Source organism: Myotis myotis, unplaced genomic scaffold (genome assembly GCF_014108235.1).
Source record: "Myotis myotis isolate mMyoMyo1 unplaced genomic scaffold, mMyoMyo1.p scaffold_m19_p_4, whole genome shotgun sequence".
In the NCBI taxonomy this organism is placed as follows: Eukaryota; Metazoa; Chordata; class Mammalia; order Chiroptera; family Vespertilionidae; genus Myotis; species Myotis myotis.
In genome coordinates, this window is record NW_023416346.1 from 5,765,080 (window position 1) to 5,783,095 (window position 18,016).

At 43.7% G+C, this 18,016-nt stretch overlaps 1 protein-coding gene and 1 pseudogene across 1 annotated transcript; one reads left to right on the forward strand and one right to left on the reverse strand.

The window, feature by feature from the left end:
- Window positions 1–392: 392 nt before the first annotated feature.
- LOC118654282 lies at window positions 393–6,391 on the reverse strand (annotated as a pseudogene).
- Window positions 2,053–3,151, forward strand: LOC118654560 (S-adenosylmethionine decarboxylase proenzyme 1-like). Its single transcript, XM_036305936.1, is given in 2 exon segments — window positions 2,053–2,879; window positions 2,882–3,151. Coding segments are annotated over 2 exon segments (1,002 nt in total). The 5' UTR covers window positions 2,053–2,131; the 3' UTR covers window positions 3,136–3,151.
- Window positions 6,392–18,016: the final 11,625 nt, after the last annotated feature.

Genomic DNA, 18,016 nt, shown 5'->3' on the forward strand with positions numbered 1-18,016 from the left:
TTGTTCACTCGGTATTCCATTCCTCTGTGACAAGAGTTTTTGAAAAGGTCTTCCATACTTCCTTTTAAAAATGATCACATCCGGTAGAATAAGATCATATAAATTAACATTGATTATTTATTATCCTCTGTATTTGTCCATTGACAAAGCTCAAAAGGCTTCCAAAGTACACTAAACAGTACCATTTTCACCTTTGATTAAGGCAAGTTTGTGAAAAGAATTAATACAACCAAGTCTCTTATTGAACTTTCAGCTTTAAACATTTTTATGTAAGAAGCATACAAAGAGGTGTTTTATAAAAAGCCACCGCAATACCAGAAAAGAGAAATAAAATATTTTGAACCCAGTTTACTTTTTAAAGGATGCTCTTCTCTTGCTTCAAATGCCAAGTGCTATTCATCATCGTCAGAGCCAGTTTTGCTTAAATGCTTCACCTCATGAACACAGTCCCACCCTCCAGGAAGTTCTCCTTTGTGATGTTTTATCTGCCAGTTTCTGGGCTTTTGACAGTTGTTCTCTTTTTTGTCTTTTTTTCTTCCTTGAAGGGGCCTATGAGGAGTTTTAGCTGAGATGAGATGGCTTATGGATATTGTACGATTAATGGGATGGAGATGCTCCTTGACTGCTCTTTATTGCCCTTGGCGTATTTGAACAACATGTAGGTCAATAGCGGTGCCGAGGTTAACTTGCACTACTTCCTGTAACTGGGCTAATACGTCCTGTGCTACAGGTGAGGATATAGTGTTGCTTTTTTAAAAAAATTGTTCATGCCCTAAACAGATTTGGCTCAGTGGATAGAGCGTCGGCCTGCAGATTTAAGGGTTCCAGGTTCAATTCTGATCAAGGGCATGTACCTGGGTTGCAGGCACATCCCCAGTGGGGAGTGTGCAGGAGGCAGCTGATCGATGTTTCTCTCTCATCGATGTTTCTAATTCTCTATCCCTCTCCCTTCCTCTCTGTAAAAAATCAATAAAATATATTAAAAAATTGTTCATGCTCTGGCCTGTGTGGCTCAGTTGGTTGGATGTCGTGCCAAGCACCAAAAGGTTGCCCTTTTTATTCCTGATCAGGGCACATGCTCAGGTTGCAGGCTCAAACCCGGGTAGGGGGTGTGCAGGAGGCAGCCGATGGATATTTTGCTATCACATTGATGATTCTCTCTTTCCCTCTCTCTTCCTCTCTCTCTAAAAGTCAATTTAAAAAAAATTTAGTCCACAGTCTGTCCGGCGACATTAGCTTGCGCTCGCTCAGCTCGCTCTCTAACGGGGGAACAGCGGACTACAAGAGACTGAACTGTATCTGCCTCTATTTCCAACAGACTCACGTTCAACTTTTCGCTCACACACACAAAAAAGCTGGGAATATTTTATTAATTCTTTTTTTTTAAAAAAAAAGTTAATATAAAATTGTAGGGAAAAAAAAGGAACCTGAAACAGCTGTAATAATTCGCAGCAGCTGCCGGAAGCAGTCCATCCTTGCTGCTTGACACAGTCGCTGCAGGGAAGAAACATCTGCACAGCATGTTTCAAGGGACCTGGAGTATATAGCATACTGTTCTTAATATGTTTGCTCCCCTTAGTGCTATGTGTTTTAACCAGGGTCACCTCTCTGAGAAAGGTTGTTTCCCCAGGTGGGATTTTTCCCTGGAGTTAGGGATTAACAGGACTAAGGAAGGGAATAAATCAGTAAAACCCCTTACCTAAGTGCCAGGTGGGTAGTTAATCACCTTAACTACGAACAATCACGCTTAAGCTACATAATCTTTACTTAGGATAATCTGCTTCAGTTACTTCCTTGTAGCTTAACAGAACAGTAGAGTAGTGACCTTGGAATGGAAATAACAAACACTCTAACCTTTGGAATAGAATGGATAGGATTAAAATCAAATGGTATAAATACAGATGTAACAGGAAAATAGAGGAGAGAACCTGGCTAGAACCTGGCTAGAGAACCTGGCTAAGCTACTGATCAACTGAACGCTATTTCCATGTCATTCCTTCTTCACCGACTCCGTCCACACCTTTGGGAACCCCTGGACCTGCTGGGGCTGGACCTCAACAAGCAGGGGGGCGGGGGAGATTTAATTTAGTTGATTTTCTGTGGTTGTTGGTTGTTCGCTAGTCTCACGGTGATGGAAGCTGCACAGTTTTTCGAAGGGACCAAGAAGCTACTGGAGGTTTGGTTCTCTAAGCAGCAAGCCGACGCGAGTCAAGGATCTGGGGATCTTAGCACCATCCCAAGATCTGAGTGGGACATACTTTTGAAGGATGTGCAATGTTCAATCGTAAGTATGACAAAAACTGACAAGCAGGAAGCTTATGTACTCAGTGAGAGTAGCATGTTTGTCTCCAAGAGACGTTCCATTTTGAAGACATGTGGCACCACCCTCTTGCTGAAAGCACTGGTTCCCCCGTTGAAACTTGCGAGGGATTACAGTGGGTTTGACTCAGTTCAAAGCTTCTTTCATTCTCATAAGAATTTCATGAAGCCTTCTCACCCAGGGTACCCACACCGGAATTTCCAGGAAGAAATAGAGTTTCTTAATGCAATTTTCCCAAATGGAGCAGCATATTGTATGGGACATATGAATTCTGACTGTTGGTACTTGTATACTTTGGATTTTCCAGAGAGTAGGCTAATCAGTCAGCCAGATCAAACCCTGGAAAATCTGATGAGTGAGCTTGACCCAGCAGTTATGGACCAGTTCTACATGAACGATGGTGTTACTGCAAAGGATGTCACTCGTGAGAGTGGAATTTGTGACCTGATACCAGGTTCTGTCATTGATGCCACAATGTTCAATCCTTGTGGGCATTCGATGAATGGCATGAAATCGGATGGAACTTATTGGACCATTCACATCACTCCAGAACCAGAATTTCTTATGTTAGCTTTGAAACAAACTTCAGTCAGACCGCCTATGAGGGCCTGATCAGGAAAGTTGTGGAAGTCTTCCAGCCAGGAAAATGTGTGACCACCTTGTTTGTAAACCAGAGTTCTAAATGTCGCACAGTGCTTTCTTCGCCCCAGAAGATTGAAGGTTTTAAACGTCTTGATTGCCAGAGTGCTATGTTCAATGATTACAACTTTGTTTTTACCAGTTTTGCTAAGAAGCAGCAACAGCAGCAGAGTTGATTAAGAAAAATGAAGAGAAAACGCAACAAGGATACACACATAAAAGAGGGTGGTGGCTGCTTTTTAGATATTGATACCGGGGGCCATGCTTTCCATAACCACCACTTTGTAGTTGCAGAAAACCCTAGATGTAATGATAGTGTAATCATTTTTTTAATAAATCTTTATTGTTCAGATTATTACAGTTGTTCCTGTTTTTCTCCCCCATAGCTCCCCTCCACCCGGTTCCCACCTCACCCTCTGCCCTTACCCCCCCCCCCCCCACTGTCCTCATCCAAAGGTGTACGATTTTTTTTATTAAATCTTTATTGTTCGGATTATTACATTTGTTCCTCTTTCCCTCCCCCCCATAACTCCCCTCCTCCCAGTTCCCACCCCACCCTCCGCCCTCACTCCCCACCCACTGTTCTCATCCATAGGTGCATGATTTTTGTCCAGTCTCTTCCCGCATCTCCCACACCCCTTTCCCCGCCAAGAATAGTCAGTCCATTCCCTTTCTATGTCCCTGATTCTATTATAATCACCAGTTCATTCTGTTCATCAGATTATTTATTCACTTGATTCTTAGATTCACTTGTTGATAGATGCATATTTGTTGTTCATAATTTGTATCTTTACCTTTTTCTTCTTCTTCCTCTTCTTAAAGGATACCTTTCAGCATTTCATATAATACTGGTTTGGTGGTGATGAACTCCTTTAGCTTTTCCTTATCTGTGAAGCTCTTTATCTGACCTTCAATTCTGAATGATAGCTTTGCTGGATAAAGTAATCTTGGTTGTAGGTTCTTGCTATTCATCACTTTGAATATTTCTTGCCACTCCCTTCTGGCCTGCAAAGTTTCTGTTGAGAAATCAGCTGACAGTCGTATGGGTATTCCCTTGTAGGTAACTGAGTTTCTTTCTCTTGCTGCTTTTAAGATTCTCTCTTTGTCTTTTGCTTTTGGAATTTTAATTACGATGTGTCTTGGTGTGGTTCTCTTTGGATTCCTTTTGTTTGGGGTTCTCTGCACTTTCTGGACTTGTAAGTCTATTTCTTTCAGCAGGTAGGGGAAGTTTTCTGTCATTATTTCTTCAAATAGGTTTTCAATATCTTGCCCTCTCTCTTCTTCTGGTACCCCTATAATTCTCATGTTGGTACGCTTGAAGTTGTCCCAGAGGCTCCTTACACTATCTTCATATTTTTGGATTCTTTTTCTTTTTGCTTTTCCGGTTGGGTATTTTTTGCTTCTTCGTATTTCAAATCTTTGACTTGATTCTTGGGATCCTCTAGTCTGCTGTTGGATCTCTGTATATTATTCTTTATTTCAGTCAGTGTATGCTTAATTTCTAGTTGGTCCTTTTTCATAACCTTGAGGGTCTCACTAAACTTATCGGCGGTCTCTAGAAAATTCTTGAAAAACCTTATAGCCGTGGTTTTGAACTCTATATCCAGTAGTTTGCTTTCCTCCATTTCTGTGATTTGTGATCTGTTTCTTTGTCTCTGCATTTTGGCTGCTTCCTTGTGTTGATAGAGTGGCTTTGTGTGCTAGGTGTCCTATAGGGCCCAGTGGCTCAGCCTCCCCAATTACCTGAGGTGGACATGCTTGGTGCATCCCTTTGTGGGCTGTGTGCATAGTCTTGTTGTAGTTAAGCCTTGATTGTTGTTGGTATCACTGGGAGGAATTGACCTCCAGGCCAATTGGCTGTGAGAATCAGCTGTGTCTACGGTGGGAGGACTTCTGTGCTGAAGACACTCTTATGGGGCAAGACTTGCTTCAGGGGGGCTTTGGTGCTCACTGAGTCTGCCCCCTGAGTGTGTCCCTTATGGATCTGAGGAGTTGTAATCTGGATGGTCCCAATCTGACCACTGGGTTCATGGGTTCTTGGATCTCTAAGGTGCTAATTTAGCCTTTGCCTGAGGCTACCCAGCAGGAGCTATGGAGAGATCTGCAGATTCCTCTTCCTTGTTTGGGGTTTGGAGGTGCCCAGATGAGGCCCAGCTGTGAAGCAATGCAAGCTGCTGTGGGGCCTTGAGCCTTCTTTTGGATGTTCTGGGTCTCTCTGACCCAGCTGCAGTTTGTAAGGTACTTTTAGATCTCAAAGGGCTAGGGCATTCATATGCAAAAGCCTCTGCACACAGCTTGGGTGGGGTGGGGTCTTAGGGAATTCACAGGACGCAGCAAACAGCTATGGCTGATCCTCAGCCCTTAAGAAGCCCCGGGTGTCAGTGTCCCGGTATTCGCTGCAAGCACCTCTGAGAGAAAGCCGCCCTCGAGTTCCGCCCGCTGCCGGACAGTCCAGTTTCTCCCCGTATGAGTGTGGGTCCTCAGAGACGCGCCTGGAACTGGAGTCAGGGCCATTGGGAGCTTATGTTTCCCTCCCAATTGAAAAAGACAGCCGCATCCTCAGTTGCCAGCCCTTTCCACGTGCGCCTCTGTACCTCAGCACTTTACTTCTGCACCTCCTCTGAGTCTCAGTGTGCTTTTCTCTTTCCTTCTAGTTGTAGAATTTCCACTCAGCTAGCCTTCCTGTGGTTCTGGATGATGTCCGTTTTGTCTTTTAGTTGTATTTTTGAAGTGGTTGTGCGAGGCAGCAATTTCCGGTGTTTACCTATGCCGCCATCTTGGTTTCTCCAATAGTGTAATCATTTTGAATTGTATGCATTATTATATTAAGGAGCTAGATATCTTGCATGAATGCTCTCTTCTGTGTTTAGGCATCCTATGCCACTCTTGCTGTGAAATTGAAGTGCATGTAGAAAAAAAAAAACTTTTACCATATGAAACTTTACAACACTTATGACAACAATTCAATTTGGTTTATGCACAGTGTAATATTTCTCCAGGTATCCTCCAAAATTCCCCATAGACAAGGCTTTCGTCCTCATTAGGTGTTGGCCTCAGCCTAACCATCCGGGACTGTTCTATTAAATTGCTGCCAGGATGTTACATCCAGTTACCTCCAATTTCTAGGACATATTCTCTACTAATGTTATTGAAAACAATTTCTACTTCATTCAGATTTTTTTTGCAATGGCAATTAAAGTTTTTCTTCCACGAAAAAAAAAAAAATTAAAAAACCGTTCATGGATATAATGGGAGGTGTCGTGGGGGTATGTTTCTGTCTAGGAAATCTCTATTAAGGAGACTTTGGGAATCACCATTTTCACCTATCCTCTATTGAAATGAAACTGGACTTGATTCCCAGACACTTTCATGTCCTTCATATGTAGAATGCAGTGCTTCCAGTTTCATCTCTTGGTCCTTGGTGGCACTCATCATGGGTCGCCCCCGAGCAGAAGGCATTCCAGACTACAGAGAGGAAGCCCAAGCAGGCATTGGAGGATATCTCTGCCCGTTGGACATGATTGGCTGTAAAGTGTGTTCCTTGGTTTGAAGAAATTATAAGACATACAAATCAGTGCAATATCTTCTGTCCCAGTTCTTTCCTAATACCCTGAGCATCTACCACCGGGTAAGCAAAGCCCAGCCTAGAATCTGTGTCTTTTCCTGTCAGGACCCATTAGTAGCCCCCAGGGCCACCAGCGTCAGTCTCACTTGTCAGCTATGTTCTGGGCCATCCACCCAGGGAATCTGCCACATAACCATTTTCACTCTCTCTTTCCCTTCTTGGCAGACAGAACAGTTGTCATTGGCATTTTGTGCCTCAGAAGGTGCAAGAGGACAATATCTACATTCAGCCCATCTCTGCATTGCTGCAGCACCCACGTCTGCTATGCCAGGGACCTAGGTGGCTACCTCAAGGGAGCACCCAGGTGCATCTGATTGTGGATTCCAGTCACCTTCTAAACCTAGAAGGGAGTGCTGATGGGACATGTCCTACTGCAACACACCCCTCACATTCCCACTGGGAGTTTGACCAGGACCCCCAGAGTTTGACTGCTCACTATGACGTGTGCTGACCACCAGGGGGCAGCATGGAACATGGTGGGTGTTGGTGATGCTGCGCTGGCAGCAGGCGGCAGTGGAGGCACTGTGGGTCCTGATAGGTTTCGATGAGAGCAGGACCACAACTCGATGGTGGAGCAGGTGAGCGGGTGGCGCCAGGCCAAGGCGGGTGCGAACGGGGGCCCAGATGCTGCTCAGGGACCAGAGGTCAGCTGGGACCTGCCCTTCCATGCCAGATGCTCACACTTCGATCACGGGCCAGGCATAAGGACTGCACCCATGCACAAATATTGTGCACCGGGCCTCTAGTTTGATTATAAAACCAGTTAAAAAAAACCTTGAGGGTAGAAAAGTTTCTTCTTCCTCCAAAACCACATTCAAGTGTCTGATACATTTTCATTATCTATATTCACCATGCTGTGCACTACAGCTCCAGAACTTCTTTATCTACTCGTTGCAAATTTGCACCCTTTGATGACATCCCCACCCAATCTGCTGTCATGTTCCCCTAAAAGTAATGCTTGGTTTCCCTCTGGCTGCTTTCAAATTCTTTTCATTGTCTTTCGTTTTCAAAGGTTTAATTATGATATATCTTGTCATGAATTTCTTTGGGTATATCCTGTTTAGATTCCCTCAGCTTTTTGAATTTGCAGGTTTGTGTCTTTTGCCAAATGTGGGATATTTCATTAATTATTTATTCTATCAAACAACAAAAAAATCTAACTTTCATAGCTTAAAGTCTTTTTAAAGGTAAAAGTTGATTAGGCCATTGCTAAGAAAGAAAGAAAGAAAGAAAGAAAGAAAGAAAGAAAGAAAGAAAGAAAGAAAGAAAGAAAGAAAAAGAGAAAGAAAGAAAATAAAAAGGAACCAGTCTCAGGGCATGGAGTTGAAACCACCAGGAAGCAGCATGACTAGGTACAATAGACATGTCCTTTGTCCCTGAGTTTTGCAACTGCTTTCAGACACCAAGCAGGGGAGAGAAAGATGTAAGCCATTCTGAAAGGACTTACATCAGCTACACACAAAGGGGATGAGGAAGGTAAAGCAGGGCTAATTCTGGGATGGAAGCAGCGGAGTCCACAAAGCTCCTGTGTAAATAAGAAGTGGAGGCTCCTGGGGTTCCCTGACCCTGGCTCTTCTCTCTTTTTAGATAATCTCTGAAATAGCCACCACATTTAAACAGTCTTTGGTTGGTTTTGCACTGCAGTTGTTAACTATTAACCCTTTTTTGTCTCTTCCTTCCATTCTGTGGCCTGCTGTAATTTTTTAGGACATCAGAATTTTCTCTTTGTCAATTCACCTAATTGAACTCACTGTCTCTCTCTTATCCTTCTGGACTTCTATGATATGAATGCTGAGTTTTTGTTATGGTCTCTTAGGTCTATAAATCTCTGTTCAATATTTTCAGTCAATTTTCTCTCTGTTCAGATTGGGTAATTACTACTGATCTTTTTTTTAATTTATTGATTTTAGAGAGAAAGAAGGGAGAGAAAGAAACATCGATTTGTTGTTCTACTTATTTGTGCATTCATTGATTGATTCTTGTGTATGCCCTCACCAGGGATCAAACCTAAAACCTTGGCATATCAGGGGAATGCTCCAACCAACTGAGCTACCCGGCCAGGGTGATCTCTCTTTAATTTACTCATTCTATCAGCTGTCATCTCTACTGTACATACAATGTTTTTTTTTTTTAATTTCTTTTATTGTATTTTCAGTTCTATAATTTCCATCTGGTTAAAAAAATAATTTCTATTTTATTGCTGAGATTTTCCTCATTTTTCATTTGTTCCAAGATGATTTGTAGAATTTGTAATTAATCGTTGGAACATTTTTATGAAGGCTGCTTTAAAATCCGTCAGATAATTTGAACATCTTAGTCACCTTAGTGTTGGCGTCAGTTAATTGGCTTTTCTCATTCAAGTTGTGAATTTTTCTAGGTTCTTGGAATAATGGATAATTTTCTATTGTATCCTAGGCATTTGTCTATGATTTTAGAAGACTCTGGGTCCTATTCAAATCTTTTCTTTCAGTAGTCAGTCACCCTGTTGGGGTTTAGCACGCAGGTTCTGGCCTGGTTTTTGTGCTGTGGTCCCAATAGCAATTTAATTTTCAGAGCCTTTGTAGTTTTATTTCCAGATGCTTGGTCTAAATGGTGCCTCTGAGGTTCCCATTGTCTTTGCTGGTGTTGCCTTTCTATAAGGCAGGCCTTCGGTGCTTCTCGGTGGTAGAGGGATGTGAGGGACGCCCCTACCCAGTGCCTTCTGGTTACCCAGGTGCCCCTGCGCAGGGAAGGGGAATCTTAGACCTGTCAGATCAAAGCAGGCATGCTGGGTCAGGATGCTTGTGCCTGGGTCCCTCTTGCTGGTTAGGCTTGCCTGGCTCAGTGCCAATCTGGCCATCATTTTTTTAAAAAAATATATTTTATTGATTTATACAGAGAGGAAGGGAGAAAGATAGAGAGTTAGAAACATCGATGAGAGAGAAACATCGATCAGCTGCCTCCTGCACATCTCCTACTGGGGATGTGCCCGCAACCCAGGTACATGCCCTTGACCGGAATCGAACCTGGGACCTTTCAGTCCGCAGGCCGATGCTCTATCCACTGAGCCAAACCATCATTTTTTATCCTTCCTGCCAGTTTTACCCACCAGCCTCACACCTCCAGGTGGGAGAAGGGAACCTTAGGTCTTTGGGATGAAGGGACCAAAGTTTTGCCACCCTGAAGTTGCTGCTTTGGGGTATTGACTTTAAGCTGTTCATTAAGAAACAAGACTGGAACCTTTGACCCTCCCCCCTTTCCTGCTCAAGAGATTCAGACAAAGAAACCTGCTTTAGGAAGGAGCATTGGCTTAATCACCTTAAGAATCTCCACAGTTAGTGTTGCAGAAGACCAAAGAAATACCAAGCATGCTTCCTAGAGAAAGGGAGGGACCTGTTTAACACTAGTGGACTCTGGGAATCATTTCCAAATCAGAGTGAAAAAACTCCCCGAGGGCCTCACTTTTTATAACCTTCTGGGGACTTTGTTTTGCAGATATGGTTCCGCCTCCTTTCCTGGGCTTACAGTAAGGCCCCCACGTGTTGGGGGTTCCCAGGCCATATCTGATGATCTATCCTGGGGCCAGCGATAACGACCTTCTCCCCGCTCCCCGGGGCAGTGCATTGTTCACAGTTTTTATGGCCTGACATGCCTTGCCAGACCAGTTTCCTCCTCAGTAGCATTAGTTGGGAAGAGTCCAAATCTGTTAGCTGGCTACCCCCTGTGTCCCATAGCTTCTGCGTTGCCTAGAAAGCATTTTAGTGCCCTGTATGTTCTTCCTCAACTACCTGTAACTCACCCACTTTTCTCCTCTGTCTAAAAATGTCGTATAAAGTATTAAAAAAAATAAAAATGTCATATATACCAATGTTGCCTCACTGTCTGGAATTTTAACATTTATGTGAATTTCCCATGCGCACGTATTAAAACTTTTATTTTCTCCTGTTCATTTGTCTCTGTTCATTTGGTTATTGACCCTGCTAGAAGAATTTACTAGTAGAAGGTGAGAGAGAAAGTATTTATTTATTTATTTATTTGCGTAAAAGAAGCTTTCCAGGCCTGGGCTCTTGCTGAGGCTGCATCCCTCCTGCCGGGTCCCCCTGCCTGCCCCCGGGGTGCTGACTGGGGAGAGGAGTCTCAGGCCCAGTGGAGAAAGAGAGTTCTTCTCATAGCCCCTTATTGTAAGGGAACCCCCAATCCATCCCATTGTGGAATGAGCCTTGCCTTATGTTTTCAGAGGGGCTTCCATTTGATCCAGGGAAGGACGGAGCCTGCTTGAACTGTTTTGTGTTGCTAGGTGGGGCATCAGGAAATGCTGGGCCTGGCCTGAATCCTCATCTTCTTCTTTTTTAAAAAAATATAATTCTTTATTGATTTCAAAGAGGAAGGAAGAGGGAGAGAGAGATAGAAACATTGATGATAAGAGAGAATCATTGATCAGCTGCCTCCTGCACATCCCTACTGGGGATCGAGCCTGCAACCCAGGTATGTGCTCTTGGCCAGAATCGAACCTGGGACCCTTCAGTCCACAGGCCGATGCTCTATCCACTGAGCCAAACTGGCTAGGGCCTGAATCCTCATCTTCTATTGGGTGTGCAGTTGCGTTGTTCCTACAATCCTGGCATCCTAAACGAGCTCACCTTCTTCTTACCACCTTTCCCAGTTTTCTTTTGTCTCATGTTTTATTTCCAGGGTTGACAGTTGTGCTTAGCAGGCTGGTACAGGGAGAAATGGGTCTATGCCAGGGGTGGGCAAACTTTTTGACTCGAGGGCCACAATGGGTTCTTAAACTGGGCCGGAGGGCCGGAACAAAAGCATGGATGGAGTGTTTGTGTGAACTAATATAAATTCAAAGTAAACATCATTACATAAAAGGGTACGGTCTTTTTTTTCAATAGTTTTATTCATTTCAAACGGGCCGAATCCGGCCCGCAGGCCTCTATGCTATCTTGTTTGGACTGGAAACCTCTATTTTTAAACTACTATAGGGGAACAGAATTTTCCACCCCAAAATATGTCTGTTTGGCATAAGTATTATTTTCGGGTGGTAGTTTTTAAGAAAAAGCATATGTGGGAGAAGCTCAGAAAACCAAGTAGAAGTTATCCATTGTAAGGAGATATTTACATTTGTAAGGGAAATCTCCATTTGTAAGGGTGTCTCCCTAGCAGGTGGGGGGTGACTGAATCTTTAGAAACCCCTATCAATGGAGAAGTCAACCACTAAAATCTGCATAATGGCCTGACCCTTGTTTACTGTGCTGTTCCCCATAGCCCCCCATAACTGACACCCCCACCCCAGCATCTTGTTTTCAGCTGAAGATGAATATTTAAGGTAATGGTTTCTACCCTTTTGGAGAGTTCCTGCTTTCTTGAGTCTCTTCCTTGTACACAGGAGGTATGCACGTGACAAGGAGGGAATTCTGATGAACTAAACAAAATTGCAGCATGGCAGTGGGTGGAGGGAGAGACTAAAAGGGGTTAATCAGTGAACAACTGCAGTGCAAAAGCAACAAAAGACGGCTTAAACTCTGCGGCTATTTCAGAGATTATCTAAAAAACAAGAGCCAGGGTCAGGGAACTCCAGGAGCCTCCGCTTCTTATTTACACAGGAGCTTTGCGGACTCCGCTGCTTCCACCCCAGAACTAGCCCCGCTTCGCCCTCCTCATCCCCTTTGTGTATAGCTGATGGAAGTCCTTTCGGAATGGCTTCCATCTTTCTGTCCCCTGCTTGGCGTCTGAAAGCACTCGCAAAACTCTGGGACAAAGGGCACCTGTGTCTTTCCTACCTAGGCATGCTCGTTTGGACTCTATGCCCTGAGACTGGTCTTTTTTTTTTTCTTCTAGTGTGGACAAAAAGGGGCTAATGCCAACCTGCCAAGCTCAGGGGAGGCCTTGCAAACTCGGAGACCTAAAGTAACCACAAAGGATGGTCTAACATGAAAACTTTTTAAGTACAAGCAGTTTATGGCAGGTAGTCAAGTCCCAGGCTAGATTCTTCCGTGACAAAAGTCAATCTTTACCTTAACTTAGCCTGTCTGTTGTCTTTTGCATCTATGAGAACATGCCTTTGGAATGTCAAGGCAACTTACCTTTTTCCGGACCCCTCCTGAAGACTACACCAGAGCAGAGACCAGACATCCTCTCATTGTTATAGTGTTAATTGTTGACTGTTAACTGTACCCAACTACGTAAAAGATGTATAGTCTATCATTTTATTTTTTATCCAATCCCAGAGGATTCCACACCCTCCCCCGCCCTTAACTCCCTGTTTGCTTTCTCCCATTTCCCTGATTTATCACCAACGGATTTCATGTACCCACTTGCGCCTTCTCTTTCAATTGTAATGTTATCGTAAAAACCATTGAAACCTGTAAAGAATTTTTGTGAGTTTATTTGAGCCAAACTGTCGACATATGCGGGGAAGCAGAACCTCAACGAATTGAGATAATGCTCTGGAGAATGGCGGGGTTACATTTGTATTTATACATTTCAGTCAAAGGAGAAACATAGGGGGGTTACATAAAATTCATTGGTGATAGTAATTAAGGAGGAGGGATAAAGCAAAGTGGGGGGTGGGGTGGGTGGGGTGGAAACCCCTGGGATTGGATAAAAAGTAAAATGATGGACACATACTTAGGTGGGTGCAGAAACAATTAACATGACAATGAAGGAATCTGTGGCATCTGTCCTGGGCCCAGCACACCTGGCTGTGCCCCAAGGGCTCCATAAAAAGGGAAGTCACAAGTGACCCAGACATCCCAAGGGCATGTTATCATAGATGGGAAAAGACAGATAGGCTCAGTTACTGATAAAGGTTGACCTTGTCAGTGAAGATACTGGCCTAGGACGTAACTGCCCACCAAAACTGCTTTAGTTAAAGTTTAATTTCAGACCATCCTTTGTGGTTACTTAGGTCTCTGAGTCTGCAAAACTGCTATGCAGGCCTCCCCTGAGCTTGTCAGGTCAGCATGTGGCCGCTTTCGTCTACAGTAATGTATAAAATAAGGCACAAAATTGCCATTTTCTGGAGCATTTTCTTTTCTTCTTTTTTCTTTTTTTTAAATATATTTTATTGATTTTTCACAGAGAGGAAGGGAGAGGGATAGAGAGTTAGAAACATCGATGAGAGAGAAACATCAATCAGCTGCCTCCTGCACATCTCCTACTGGGGATATGCCCGCAACCCAGGTACATGCCCTTGACCGGAATCGAACCTGGGACCTTTCAGTCCGCAGGCCGACGCTCTATCCACTGAGCCAAACCGGTTTCGAAGCATTTTCTCAATCTGTTGAGATTTTGCTTCCGGGCAACTGTTGACAGTTTGGCTCAAATAAACTCACAAAAATTCTTTACAGGTTTGACTGTTTGTTACGTTGACACTAGCAATGTCCAAACAAACCCTTTTTAAATTTTTTTAATAAAGTTTGTGTTTAACACATGTTATTAAACTTTTGTGTTTCTCCTGTTGATCTGTTTTTGGTCAATGTAATTATTAAACCAGCCAAAGATCCTAAAGGGTAGAAGGAAAACCTTTCCAACCCTGCACTATCAATGCCTGTGAGGTCTGACCTCAAACCAAAGCCTCTGTAAACTCTTTCAAGGCCAGTGGTACACTGGTCTGACCTTGCACATAAGCTTCTGTCAACAATTCACCATCAGTGTCCATCTCTTTTATATCTCCAACCTTGGCCCTATGAACTCTTCTTCCATCCATGCCTCTCTGGTTTACAACTAAATACCATGGCTCTTCAGCTTCATCCATCAATGACATGTCTAGTACTATGCTATGTGACATGGCAGACAGTGGCCACATGTGGCTACTGAGCACTTGAAATGAGGCTTGTAAGACTGAGAATTGAATTTTTAAATTTTATTTATTTTAACTAATTAAAATGTAAAATAATTCAGTTATTGAAAAACTTCTGAAGTATGTTTGGAACAACTTGTAAATATTAATCTGTTTTCAACTAAATTTTCTGAACTCTAAATATAAATCAAATATTTCTGATGAATATTTAGCATTCCAATTCAGATGTAAGTATAAAATATATATATGTGATTTCACAGACTTATTAAAACAAAAACAATGCCAAACATCTCATTGATAATTTTTTTAAAGGCAAGCATATTTTAAAATTTATTTTATTTTTTATTTATTTATTTTTTTAAATATATTTTATTGATTTTTTACAGAGAGGAAGGGAGAGAGATAGAGAGTTAGAAACATTGATGAGAGAGAAACATCGATCAGCCGCCTCCTGCACATCTCCTACTGGGGAAGTGCCTGCAACCCAGGTACATGCCCTTGGTCGGAATCGAACCTGGGACCCTTCAGTCCGCAGGCCGACGCTCTATCCGCTGAGCCAAACCGGCTTTGGCTTATTTTATTTTTTAAAATATATTTTTACTAGAGGCCTGGTGCACAAAGTCATGCACTCAGTGTGTGTGGGGGGGTCCCCTCAGCCTGACCTGCGCCCTCTCGGGGAGTGGGCCTCAACTGTCAGTCAGACATACTTACTGCTGCTGCAGAGACAGGAGAGACTCCCGCCACCACCGCTGCGCTAGCCAGCCAAGAGCCCAGCTTCTGGCTGAATGGTGCTTCCCCTGTGGGAGCACGCTGACCACCAGGGGGCAGCTCCTGCATTGAGCATCTGCCCCCGGTGGTCAGTGTGTGTCATAGCGACCCGTTGTTCCACTGTTCGGTCAATTTGCATATTAGCCTTTTATTATATAAGATTCCCCAGCCATCATTGTTCAGTGGTTGAACGTTGACCTATGAACCAGGAGGTCATGGTTTGATTCCTGGTCAGGGCATGTGCCCAGGTTGTGGGCTCGATCCCCAGTGTGGGGTGTGCAGGAGGCAGCCAATGAATGATTCTCTCATCATTGATGTTTCTATCTCTCTAACCCTCTCCCTTCCCCTCTGCAATCAATAAAACATTTTTTTATTGATTGCAGAGGGGAAGGGAGAGGGAGAGGGAGAGATAGAAACATCAATGATGAGAGAGAAGAGAGAGAATCACTGATCGCCTGCCTCCTGCACGCCCCTTACTGGGGATTGAACCTGCAACCTGGGCATGTGCCCTTGTCCGGAATCAAACCAGGGACCCTTCAGTCTGCAGGCCAACACTCTATCCACTGAGCCAAACCAGCGAGGGCTCATTGATAATTTTTAAAAATTGATTACATGTTGCCTGACTGGTGAGACTCAGTGGTTGAGGTCACCGTTAGATCCTGGTAAAGACACAGTTGCCAGCTCAATCCCCAGTATGGGGCATGGGGGAGGCAGCCAATCAATGATTTGTCGTTGATGTTTCTATCTCTTTCCCTTTCTCCCTTCCTCTCTCTAAAATCAATTTTTAAATATTACAAAAATTGATTACTCATTGAAATGACAGTGTTTTGGATATGTAGTTTAAATAATGTACGTTAAATTTCATTTGTTTCTTCTTCTTCTTCTTTTTTTTTAAATACATCATCTGTCCAGTGCCTCCACCTGGGTTGGAAATTGAAGCTGCTGTTCTGCGTCAGTGATTTAGATTCTCCAGGCAAGAGGGAGAGAGTTCATTCGTACTCATTTAATTTGGAACAGCAAAGCTATTGTTGCATAGCAACAGGGATGTTCGCACTTCAGTGGCCATGGAGACTAAAATCTGTCTCCCACACAGCCATTGGCCAGCTGCATTACCTAGCCCAAAGCAACCCCAGGCCTCGCCCCACCCATTTCAACTTTCTGCACCTCCGCAGCCCATGCCCTGCCCCCTCCTTGTACTGGACAATGGGGACCTCTGCTGATTTACAGACCTGGCAGCCTCATATGACGGGGGAGACCAGAGCCTGAGTCTCACACTCAGCCAGTTGCTAACTATGCCTTCTGTATACAGCCTCTCAGGAGCCACTTTGGATGCATCATTTTCACAAGGCAGTGAGGTTGCCACCTAGTGACACTTTACCTTAGGCTTAAGAGCCTGAAGCAAACTTCTGCAGTCATAGCTAATTATTTGTCCATAGCAACTCTGGCTAGACCCTGTCTCTCTCACTCCCCACATAGCAACAGGGGTTTCTCCTTAGTAACAGGCTGCTTCTGCATCCTATTAGCCACCAGAAACCAGATCCCACCTCTCATATACAGCCATTGGCCAGCTGCACCTTCTATCTACAGCCTTCAGACTTGGTCTAGGGGAGAGAGCTCAAATTGCTGTCTTCTATTAACTCTTTTACTACCACTGCTCATCTGGTTGGCTCTTGAATTTGCTCATTTGTTATCTGATTCACCATCAATGGGTCTCTTGCCAAATTTAAATCCAGGCCCTTGTTAATATTTCCACCAACTGTTACCCAGCTGGTGTGGCTCAGTGGTTGAGCATCGACCTATGAACTAGGAGGACAGGGGTGGATTCCCAGTCAGGGCACATACCCAGGTTGCAGCCTCCCCGGTAGGGGGTGTGCAGGAGACAGTGGACCAATGATTCTCATCATTCATGTTTCGATCTCTCTATTCCTCTCCCTTCCTCTCTAAAGTAAATAAAAATATATTAAGAAACATTTCGCCGAAACCGGTTTGGCTCAGTGGATAGAGCGTCGGCCTGCGGACTGAAAGGTCCCAGGTTCGATTCCGGTCAAGGGCATGTACCTGGGTTGCGGGCATATCCCCAGCGGGGGATGTGCAGGAGGCGGCTGATCGATGTTTCTCTCTCATCGATGTTTCTAACTCTCTATCTCTCTCCCTTCCTCTCTGTAAAAAATCAATAAAATATATTTTAAAAAAAAATTAAAAAAAAAAAAGAAACATTTCCACCAACTCTGGACCAATTTTTAACCCTGTAAGTATTGCATTAGTCTGACCTCTAATCCAGAGCTCTGATAACTCTCCCACCGTCAGTGCTTATCGGGGATGGTTTAGCATTGAGTCTTCAACTATCACTCCATCAATGCCCCTCTGAAGTGGAGCTTGAACCCACGCCTGTTAATTTTCCCAACATCGAGGTATGCTAAGACGGATCTCAAACTCAACCTCTGCGAAACCTTCCAACATTAATGACCTTGAAAAAGTCTGTCTGATAAAGACCACCAGGGTCACATTCATAGTCCTGACAGAAATGGGTTTATTAACTTGCTGCAGCAACACCATAGGGTAGCCAACTTTTCCCAGTTTGCCCGAAACTTTCCTAATTTTACCAGTAAATATCCCTTGCCCCAGTAAACCCTTAGTCCTGGGCACACAGGCATAACTGGCCACCCAAATCTCACCAAAGGGAAAAATGGGATTACTACAGGGTTTGGGGGAAGAACTGAGTTAGTTAAAATTTATTTATTCATTTTTAATATATTATTATTGATTTCAGAAAGTAATCAAGATAAATAAGGTTTGCCTAGTACATGGGACGACACTCAATCTCTCTCTGAAATCAATAAAAGCATGTAAATAATGTTATAGTGCAATATTTTAAAAA